We start from the raw sequence: 11,864 nt of genomic DNA, 5'->3' as shown, positions 1-11,864 counted from the left end.
GCCTCCCAGCTCTTCTTCTCTCGTTCCCACCGAAGCAACATTTATTTCCTCCTCGCATGCGCGTTCTTTAGTTATCTTCCCATGTCTCCTATCTACTGTTGCATAATTAATATACTTGGATTCGCCTCCGTGTCATCCAAAGATTCTAATATTTTCAGAAAACTGCTGCGTCTTTTAAACTGTAATGTTCATACCTCCTAATTTTTTCCTTCCGCATTTCCTCTTCTTCTTCTTCCTTTCCATATCTCACCAAGCCTTGCGTGTCCTTTTAACTAATTTTCCTATTTTCATCTTCTTTTACCTTTCCTTTCCTACAACGCAGACAAGTTTCGCCAATCCTTGTTCCAGGAATACGCCAATAGCTTTCCTATACCTTTCTTCTTTTTATCTCATCTCTTCTTCATCGTTGGCTTAACCTTTCCTCAACTATGCTTATCTTCTTTTACTTTCCATTTCCTAGAACACCTCTAGGCCCGCCCATCCTTGTGTCCTAGCTTTATTTCACCTTTCTTCTTTCCATCTCCATTGACCCGGAACTTGAGATTTTCGACTGCTTTTTCTTCTTCCTTCTTCAATAATCCTCTTCACATTTAATCCTCCCTTGTTTCGTATAGCCTCTTCTATAACAGCGCTTTTTTCACCTACCTCTTGTCCTTTCCTCTGTTTTCTATCCTTTATCTCCTCTTTATCTTTATTATTCTTATTCTTGATCCTATATTTCCTAGTCTAAAATTTGTCCCAATCTAAGATTTACATGTGTTCTGAGTTCAACCTGTCATCTTTTCAACTATCTTGTGACAGGAAAACCAAAGCCCCTTTTCCTCGACACCGACACTCGATGTTCAAAACCCTCCCCTCGACACCGATGCTTGATCCGACGAAATTACCGACTGTACGTTTCGTACCGCCCGCACTGCACGAGCGCTGAACCCCGTGAACCGTCGAGACGAAGGGCCAATAGCATGGCCGTATGCGACGAAATATGGTAGGATCGAAGGGGGTGGGCGCGTGGTAGCGGAACGACCGAGAGATCTCGAAGACTCTTCCGTCGGTATTCGGCGGGATCAGTCCTGCGTACGTTTAAGCGATCAGCTGTCTGCCGGTTTTCGGTCAGTTTCGTCGTCACGTACTGTCGACGCCGTATTCGTGTGGACGGTATTCGTCTAAGATTGTCAACGCCGTATTTGTGTGGACGGTATTCGTCTAAAATTGTCAACGAGCCGTGTGGCCCGTTTTGCGGCAAATAGCGACACGACTGTAACGTAAGTCTAACCTCAATACACTCATATGTTGCTTGCTTATCTCTCTGCTTTTCTTCTTGACTTCTGCAAAATTCCTTGGGTCCTCCGACGGAACTCCCCTTGTGTTGTCTCATGTTTGGAATCAAATTGCTTGCCGATTACGGCGTATTAAGAGAATAAGAAATAGAGTACGAGTTTGTTAGTTCTCATAAACTAACTGGCGCCCAATTAACCAACGTAATCTCGACGTAATTACTCAGAGCCCTGGCAGCCCTTGACCCAGGCCGCGCCAGGTGTCGGTATTATTCGTTAGTCTGTCAAAGAATAACGCCGGTCTCATTTGGCGCCCAACGTGGGGCCACGTCGGCAATAAATCGAATATGTAAATTTAAGTAGTAATAAAATTGTAAATTATAAAATTTCTGTGAGCAACTCAGGAGATCGTAATCCAGAGGAATTTATGTAAAGCCGAGCATGACGAGAAACTGTTCGGATTATATTAGTTAAGAGAACAATAGCATGTGGAATTCGCATGAGCGACGGGGTCAGAAAACATAAACACTGAGAGACCTTCGATGGCAATTTCGACAACACAGCTATCTCGCCATGTTCGACTCTCTTTCGCTTAATGCTTGAATAATACGCATGAATAACGCTTTACAGCACTTTCAGAATTTCTTTCTGCGGCAGCATTAATTTATTCCGCTTGTCGTTCGTATGCTATGTAAGTGAATCAAGGGATCACGTTATGACAGAAAAAAAAAATTCGTGTTATAATATTAAGTATATAAATATAGTAGTTATAATTATCTTGATATAGTATACAAAACTTAAAGCGTGCCGTATTACAAGCACGCATGATACATTAATTCCAAAACGAAATACGTCGAAACATGGATATATATCTTGTATATATTAAATTTGTATATATTGGATTTTAAATTTGTCTTGAACTGTCAGGCGTGATTATTTGATTAGCTATTTATTAATTGATTGAGTATTTATTTAATTGTCATTTGAATAATTATATTTATATTTATTGTATTTATATTTACATTTATATTTGTTGTTCGTAATTCTGTGCGCATCATCTATCCGCTTATTTGGCTTAGTTATTTGACTGAATACTGTGAATCTTGGCCCGATTATAAACAAACAATATTAAGTTATCACGGTCAAGTAAATTACTTGAATTTTAATTGAATTCCGATAAGTCTTGGCAAGACAAATCGTTGAGGATTATCATTGCAGTCGCTCAACTGAGGTCTTCCGATATCGCGATTTATTTATTTGTCTCACTTGCTAAATAATTGTAAATTAATTAAGCTACAAATCCGCAGTAAAATTTTGTTCGAATCTAAGAAAGTGGTGGATTGTGTCAAGACTAAGATTGTTAAGTAAGACATTGAATCGGCAAAGCAAGTATTGGCACAATTACAGAATAATCAAATTGAAATAGATAATTACTGTCAATAAGGCCCTAGCAAGACTAAACTTAACTCAATATCATGACGTCTATGTTTATTTCGCCGCCCAAGCGAACGACTAGAGCCGGAACGAAATTAATAGAGTCAAATAGTAAAAAACCGTCAAACGACCAGAATTCGCAAATGTCGCTCAACGAAACGTTTCCAAGGGGGGACGCGTTGAGTAAGGACTTGCAGACCGGGCTCATCCCGTCGCAAACCGCTGAGGGCACGGGGGTAGAGGGCTCGCCTACCGCTCGAAACTCGGACACGGCCGTTTCGACACAGCAGGCCACCGGTGCCATCCCTAAAATCATTCGGGGGGGTACGCCAATGGGTAGAGGAAGAGGATCGCGTGGAGCGACCCCGACTTTTAACGAAAACCCCCGTTGGCAGTCACTAGAAACGACGCTCGGAACTTTGACGACGAGACTGAACCATTTTGACACAAAATGGACACGCGTTGAGACACTGGAGAACAAAATAGATCTGCTACTGCAAAAGTTAAATATACCGAACAACACTGAAAATAATAATAACATTAAAATCCTACCGCGCAACTTAGCGTCTAGAAGGGAAAGCGCGGCGGTCGGTGTAACAGCAAATAACGGAACGCTCGATCACATGTACAGTAGCGACGAAGAAGACAACGAGGTAGAAATTAGCTTAATTAATACCGAATTGTCAAAAACGGCCGGAAACGGGCAACGAAGTAGTCTGATTGACATAGATAGAAAAATTCAGCTGCTATATCAAAACGCACGTGGGCCACCGCGAGAAAGACCATCGAACTCCCCGGGAGCTTTCGTACCGTACCGCCAAAAGAACGGGAAGGAAAAACCAGTAAACGTGGAACCGTCGAACAATCCCCGGAACATTGACAAAGGGACACAGCAGACATGTCAGAATACGCGAGGATCATCTCGAGAAGTAGCACTCGGAACCGAGCTACCCGGTAATTATAATAATATGTTAACTAATGACCCGCAAGCGGCGTCATACCGTAGAATAGAAACAGCCGGCGCGAGATTGTCAAATAATTTAGATGATACTGCGTGGCCCAAGTCGTCGGGAATCAGACGGGCACACAGTTTGTTACAGAATGCGGATACCTTAGACTTGAGAGGTTCGGTCGATGGGGGCACTCGTCATGTAAACTTTCGGACAGAAAACTTAATGGATAGCGGGCACCGAAACCCGCAATTTATGGATACGGAACAGAGCAATCGCCGAGTTAATAGACTATCAAATAATTCGGGTGGGCTCCTAGTCACGGAGATAAACTCCGAAGGTGAACTAATAATTCAGGAAAACATAACTAACGAGGAATATCGTCAAATAATGCAAAATAGATTTGAAGCAGAACGCGGTGAGATCCGTACCCCTAACTTTAGATCCTGGCGTGAGCAGCGACCGCCACCAGCCAGGAGGGGAGTATTATCGTGGCGTAGTAGCGAATCGGACGAGAGCAATGATAATATTCGAGGAGCTGACGGTTATCAGCACGCGCGAGTTCGAAGGAATGCCATGTCAACAAATCGGTACGCCGGTAGGGAAAATAACTCAGCCGCGTACACATACGATCGCGAACTTGAATCGGCCATGAAAATCGGCCGTATCGTTAGGGATTGGAACATCACGTTCCCCAAAACAGAGAAAGATCCGGAACAATTCTTGCTGATTTTGAAGGATCAGTTGAGCGTGAGCGGGATAAGAAAAGATCTGTTTGTTCCTTGCCTGTCGAGCGTTTTCGAGGGACCGTATAGAGCTTGGTACCTGTTAAATAAACAACGTTGGCAAACATGGAAGGATTTCACGCGCGCCTTTCGCTTTCAATGGGCAGTGAAGAAGGACGATGGGGCACTCTTTCTAGAAGTTTGTAACTTAAAGTTCGAAAAGGGAGAAACCCTAGCAGAGTTTACTTGTCGAGCACGTCTTATCTTTGAAAGGATGCAAAATCCACCGTCATTCCGCGAACAATTAAAACAAATTCTTGTCAAGTTTAACCCAAGATTAACCTTTGAAGTTCTGAATCTGCCTATCCACGATTATGACGAATTTTTGCATTATTTAAATGAGCGAAATTATCTATATAATCGTTCAGTCGAAGCTCAAAAGGGAACGCGCGGGAAATTCTCTAAATCGGATCTGACGTGTTTACAGGACAGTACGGACGAGTCGGATGTTCGGTCTATTGGGAGCGGGAGTAGCGACGAGAGCGAAACCGAGCTGAGGGCTATACAGACAAAACCGTCACGTAACGCTAAAAAGGAAAATAGTGCGGGAAACAATACAAAGACGTTAGTTAAGCAGAGGCTCGAAAAGAATATAGCGACCTTTAAGAAAACCGCGAAACCGTCGACAGATACCTCAACCGGACAACCACCGGCTCCTCAAGCAGGGATTGCCCGAAACCTTACTAAAATACTCTGTCATAACTGTGGCGAGATGGGACACATGGCGCGTTTCTGTATCGCGGAGCGGCAGGTCTTGTGCCTTATTTGTCAAAATAAAGGCCACGTGAACAAGGATTGTCCAACGCGGTCGGGAAACGAGCAGGGCCGGCAGTAATTCCCCCTCAGGCTACCGCCAAAGAAGGCCCGATTGAGGGAAAGAAAACGGAATTCAATATAGAACAGATAAAATCCCTGGATAGATTAGAAACGCGCGCCGATATACCTGCATCAAATCAGCCCCCAGTTACCGTGGCTAACGTTAGTCGCGAGACAGTATCGTTGGAATTAGTAGAAACGCTCTCAAGTGATTCGGAATGGTCTGAGGACGAAATCGACCTGGAATCAGTCAATTTAAACGAACAACCCACGGAAATTATTCAATTGTCAACATTGACGACTAACGAGACATCAGACGTTAGGAGCGCGAAACAAAGTAGTTCGCCAGGCTTAGAAAATTTAAAGGATTGGCGACCGAACGGGTTGCCACCGCACCTTGTCCATCGCTTAACTCAGCGTCGAATCTTTTGTACGGGCAGCGGTCTTGCGGAACCGACTAAAGTCGTAAGAATACCGGTGGAGATCTCGATTTTTGGTGAGAAAATTCGCGGAATAATAGATAGCGGTAGTGAAAGATCATACCTAAATCAGACAACTTACGAGCGAGTAAAGAAATTTCAAGTCAGGGAACTCTCTTCGGACTCGACATCAGAGAAGGGAGTACGACTCGGTGACAGAACAATTGTCAAAACAAAAGGGGGCACATCTTTCGTAATTGACGTGGGCGACGTTTACGGCCCTCAGTGGTTTAGTGTCCTCCCAAATTTGTCGAGTGATTTAATTCTCGGTATGGACTTTTGGATGTCCTTTAAAGTCAAAACTGATCCAACAACGAAAAAGTGGACTTTGGAGGGGAGTAAATACTCTTATCCCATGTTACACCGATCCGTCACACCGACAAAATTAACAGCTTTGACAGACGAGCACGCCAATAGATTGAAAACTTTTCTCGACGCCGAATTCGCGAAGTTTGATCGGGAATCCACCGGTGTTACAAATCTAACGAAACACGTAATTGAATTGACAGACCCTACTCCACATAGGCAGAAACCGTATCGACGTAGCGAAGCAATTCGTGAATTCATTAATAAAGAAGTCGACAGGTTATTAGAAAAGGGATTCATAACTTGGAGCAATAGTGATTGGGCGTGCTCACCTGTCGTGGCTCCCAAAGCAAACGGAGGTCTGAGGTTTTGCGTAGACTACCGTCCCGTGAATCGTCAAACGGCAAAACCTGCTTACCCACTACAACATATGAAGTCAATTTTGTCCCAGCTACACCAAGCAAAAATAATCTCGACCCTAGACATGAGCGAGGCGTTCCATCAAATTCCAATGGACGAGGAGAGTAGGAAGTATACTGCGTTCGTTGTCGAGGGCAAGGGGTTGTTGGAGTGGTTGAGAATGCCGTACGGGTTGACAGGCGCACCGTCTACCTTCCAGTGTCTGATGGACCAATTAAAACGTAAAATTAAAGAAAAAATCGCCGAAAGACATCTCCCGAATAAGTGGGCGGATCAGGTATTCGCGTATTTAGATGACTGGATTGTAGTTAGTCAAAATCTCGAAGAACATCTTGCAATATTATCAATCCTGTTCGAGGTCCTACGCGAAGCGAAACTCGTGATCAATCGTGAGAAAAGTAGTTTTGCCTGCAAAGAAGTGAAATTCCTGGGTTATATAGTCGACGAGTTCGGTATGAGGCCAAACCCAGAAAAAATTCGACCAATTCTTGACTTCCCGGTTCCGAAAGATCGAACGCAATTACGACAATTTAACGGTCTCGTGAATTGGTATCATCGACACTTGAGAAATATCGCGCGAGTACAGGGACCGCTGAACAAACTAACTAGTCCGAAAGTCCCGTGGAAATGGACGGAAGTTGAACAAAGGTCGTTTGACGAAATCAAATCAGCACTAGCCAACACGCCGCGATTATACACGCCGATACCGGGACAACCTTTTATTTTGTACACAGACGCTAGTGATTTCGGGCTAGGCGCGATACTGGTACAGAAAGACCCTGACAGCGACAAGGAGAATCTAATCGAGGTATTGAGTCGACCGTTGAGGGGCGCGGAATTACACTACACTACTACCGAGAAAGAGTGTCTGGCGGTGGTCTGGGCGGTCGATAAGTTGCGCTGTTACTTAGAGGCCATGCCGTTCAAAGTAGTTACAGATCATCAGGCTTTACAGTGGCTCTACGGATTGAAAAATCCTGTAGGCCGCCTCGCGAGGTGGGCTATCTACCTCCTACAGCATGAAATGACAGTCGAGTATAGGCGCGGAACAACAAACGAGGCGCCGGATGCCCTCTCGCGCATGCACGATGTTGACGTTGATCCCCTGGGGTGGGAGAAAACGGTCGAGGAAACAATTAAAAGTCGAGCTAGGTTAACAACTATTTGTGATAGAGATTGGTATGATGTAAAACGCGAACTTGTAAGCAAACAACCCGATAGATTCGCGGATTGGAAGATCGAGAATGACGAGCTATATTATCATAGACCAGACTACGCGAAAATGCTGATCGATGACGAACATCCGTGGAAAAGAGTAGTCAAACCGGCTGAGGTTCTCGAGATTTTACGCGAAAACCATGAAACTCCACAGGCAGGGCACCTGGGTAGAGATAGCACATACGATCGAATACGGCAGAACTATTACTGGCCAGGCATGTCACGGGACGTAAAATCTTTTGTCGAAGACTGCGACGTGTGCATGAGGGTCAAGTTTAATCAGAGACCAGTAAAAGGGCCTTTGACGACAAGACCTCTACTCACACCGTGGGCGCAACTGTCGATCGATACGGTGGGGCCGTTTACACGTTCAAAGAAGGGGAATGTATACATAATTGTCGTGCAGGATCTCTATACGAAATTTGTCGAACTGTTCCCAGTACGCCAGCAAACCGGTAAAAACGTCGTTAGAATCTTGGAGACAGTATTCGATAAATGGGGAACTATCCCCGAATCAATTATCACAGATAACGGTACGGAATACGTAAACAAAGACGTCAAAGCATTTCTAACAGCTAAGAAAATAAATCACATCACTACCCCATTAGCGCACCCTCAAGCAAATCCAGTAGAACGCGTCAATAGGACAATAAAACCGATGATCGCCGCGTTCATAAAAGATAGTCAAAACGAATGGGATAAAGACTTGTCAAAACTTACCCTCGCATACAATACGGTACCACATGCCGGTAGTAGAGTCACGCCGTTTTACTTGAATTATGCGCGAGAGGCGAACATCAATCAACGAAGACGTTTTGTTGATGGTAATGAGGAGGTAACGGACGACCTAGTCAAACATTGGGTTAAAAAATTAAGTAAATTCGACGAATTACGACACCAGGTTGAAAATCAGTTAAAATCATACACCGACAAACGTCTTGCCAAGGCCAATTGTGACCGAACGAAACGGTTTGACTTAAATATCGGTGCGGAAGTTTACTATCCAAATAAAAAATTGAGTAATAAAGCTGGAGGGTACTCAGCTAAACTGGGTCACCGCTACCTTGGCCCAGCAATTGTAAAGCGAATAATCGGGCCAATGATCGTCGAACTGGCAGACAAAACTGATAAAGTCATTGGCAAATATTATGTAACGGATTTGAAAGTTCCTCGGCGGAGTTTACGCAACTCTTAAACTTTGCAGGCCATCCGACAGAACTCATCTGTAATCGACAGAACATCATGGACGGCGGAGACGACGAAATCACGTCGAGCTTGGAGGAGCTGCTCCAACGAAAATTAGAGATCGACGAGCAGGTCAAGGCCATCCTAACTAAACGCGAGCTCCAACGGGATAAAACACCGTGGCAGGAAATCCCGGCCACACAGGACGATGAGCACGAAAAGTTGTCAGAGGCCGCATCCGTCGCCACTTCGGAAGTTGTGCGACGATCCCCGCACTCGCGTGACGCGTCGGGGACTCCCACAACAGGTGGCTACGATCAGCCACTTTCGGAGGAGGAAGTTGGGGAAGCCATACCCGTAACAAGCCCCGAAGCCCTTCGACTACTCAGGGAGATCCGGGCCCTTCCCCCTCCTCGCCTCAAGTTGACGAAACCAACGAGGGTTTCCGCTGCCGAAGTCCGCGCGGAAAACATCAAACGAAACCGCATCCCCAGCAGGGATCATCCAGTGCAAACATCGTCGAAATGGAAAAGGGAGTTGAAGACAACCGACGACCCTAGGGCACTGGTCGCCCCTTCAGTAGCCGTGATGCCACTTCCACTGGCAAAAATGCCGTCATTCGACGAGGTGCTGGAGGAGTTCGGCGTCTCGAAACTTCCAAATGCCACGGGCGGGAAAACGCCGTTGTATTTCGCCGATTGTAGAATCATTAGCGAAGGCATGCTCAAAGACCTCATTATCAAACGGGCTAAACTCCTAATTGAACGCATGCAATCAACTAAGGTAGATCGTGGCACTCAAACCTTCGTCACCTCCGCAGGCAAAAGGCACGTCGCTGGATGTGTCAACTGCCGCTCAAAGGAGCACCATTTTAAAGATTGCAGACTGCCCTATCGTCCCGGATTCTGCCAAGTTTGCGGGGCCGATGGGTTCGACACAGACGACTGCGTCTACCCACATGGGGTAGAACACGAGCTCGCCCTCCACCGGTGCCCCGGATGCGCCACGGACTTGTCCCTCTACTGCCCGGAATGCCCGGATTGCAATATCCGGTACGGGGATATAGTCGACTGGTTAAGGCTTAACTATGCGACCTGGCCTACAGCATTGATACCCAAAGACCACCGATATCTGGTCAACGAGGGCACAGAAACCCTGAAAAGGAAAGTTAAAGCTAAATTCGACGACCCTACGGATTATCCGAACCGCGTACGCGCTTTCCTAATCCGGGAGAACGCCCTTTTCTCCGCACCAGTCGTCGCTAACCCCGCAGCACCAACAGCAAGAGAGTTGTCCGTGGAAAAGAACCTCCTTGCGATTCAAGCGGTGTGCGCACCGCGCAACCGGAAAACGCTGGATGAAATCATGCAGGAAAGGCCGGAAATGCGAGACGGGGAGGAAATCCGCGTCTTAGTGCCCACCAAGTACAAGAAGAGGACGTAGGCTACCCTCCTCATGAAGACTTCGACGACCAATGTTAAACATTTTGTCCTAAATATTTTATTTTCATATGTTTGTTTCGTCGAGTTTATTGTTCATCGTAACTATTAATTGCGTTGTTTCGGTGAATTTGTCAAATTTAATTTAAGTAAAGGTCGTCGAAACAAAAGATACAAATAGTCAGATAAAGATAATTCGTTACGTAACCGCCTTACTTAGTAAATAAGTTTTCCGTTCATGTTTTGTCACGTAACTCGTCTCACTAAAAATAGGCAGTTCTTGCCGTAAAATTATAAAGTATACTTTAAGTTACCCTCGACTCGAAAATATAATGGTCGCCAAAGTAATAGGTGTATCATTTTCAGCCTCACCGACCAACATCCCTTCCTCAAATTGTCGAAGTCAACGAGAAACGTCATATCCACAGATTGTTGGTGGAAGGGAGATTTTCAGGTGACTGTGAGTTGAGCAGCAGAACGAAGACACACGGCTCGTACGAAGTCCTCCGAACATCTTGTTCACGATGTCAAGGTTCGAGGGAGGGGAGTGTGACAATCTTCTTAACCTATACTTAATTTACGGCCGAAGGCTCTTTAGCTAATCATTTACCATACAATCTTCTTTACAATCATCGATCGAAACCTTCCCTACTTTACCTACATTTTCTTTACCTTTACCGCCTTTTCCGCCTAACTGATTCGTCACCATAACCTCTTCCTACCACGTTCGCTAAACACTTCTATACTACTTTCCTCTACTTGCAACCTACTATCTCCCTTCATTCTCATCGCATCCCCTACTTACACCCTATCTTTCCATTATCCCTACTTGCTACATACTAATCTTTACACCCAGAAACAAAGCTAAAATCGCACAACGCACTTTCACCGCTACCATTCACACACGCGCCATTTAACCAAGTCCCCAATATTCCGTAGTCAAGGGACGCGCTTCAGCACGAAGCTTCCGCGGAACGGTCAGCGGAGCCAAGTTCAGCCCACAAACGGGTGTCCAGCACGTGCGCAACAATATATTAGTTTTTTAGCAAAATACATAATCAATTTCTGAGCTGTGTGAAGTTGGCCTTCCTACTACTGAAAATCCAATAATAACTATTATTCGTTTGGTGGTTGTTTGATGGTGTTTGGTAGTCCATTTTCGATGATTGGTAGTTAAAACTGTAACTAATAATGCGAAAAAAAAGACATATACGCGTGAAGTTAGCCCCCACTCTTGTAAAACTCGGCTTTCCAAACTGCGTATATCATTATAACTGTAAGCATTCGTTTAGTGGTCGCGTGCTGACGTTTGGTAGTCCATTCCCGATGATTGATAGTCAAACCTGTAATTAATAATACGAAAAAAAGACATATGCGCGTGAAGTTAACCCCTCCCCCCCTCTTGTAAAACTCGGCTTTCCAGACTGCGTATATTATTATAACTGTAAGCATTTGTTTAATGGTCGCGTGCTGACATTTGGTAGTCCATTCCCGATGATTGGTAGTCAAACCTGTAATTAATAATATGAAAAAAAGACATATGCGGTATAATCACATA

General features: G+C 44.9%; 1 protein-coding gene across 1 annotated transcript; it reads left to right on the top strand.

The window, feature by feature from the left end:
• Positions 1 to 200: 200 nt before the first annotated feature.
• On the top strand, positions 201 to 10,913 carry LOC143905029 (uncharacterized). The gene is made up of 2 exons (XM_077420124.1): positions 201 to 1,262; positions 8,887 to 10,913. The coding sequence occupies exon 2, from the start codon at positions 8,925 to 8,927 to the stop codon at positions 10,308 to 10,310; it is 1,386 nt and encodes a 461-aa protein (XP_077276250.1). The 5' UTR covers positions 201 to 1,262; positions 8,887 to 8,924; the 3' UTR covers positions 10,311 to 10,913.
• The last annotated feature ends 951 nt before the right edge of the window (positions 10,914 to 11,864 follow it).

Source organism: Temnothorax americanus, unplaced genomic scaffold (assembly GCF_048541705.1).
Source record: "Temnothorax americanus isolate GAGA-0224 unplaced genomic scaffold, ASM4854170v1 Scaffold6, whole genome shotgun sequence".
NCBI lineage: Eukaryota > Metazoa > Arthropoda > Insecta > Hymenoptera > Formicidae > Temnothorax > Temnothorax americanus.
This window is presented reverse-complemented; position numbering and strand designations above follow the sequence as displayed.

Coding starts and splice junctions, on each gene's coding strand:
- LOC143905029 (XM_077420124.1), top strand. CDS start 8,925: ATGGACGGCGGAGACGACGAAATCACGTCGAGCTTGGAGGAGCTGCTC.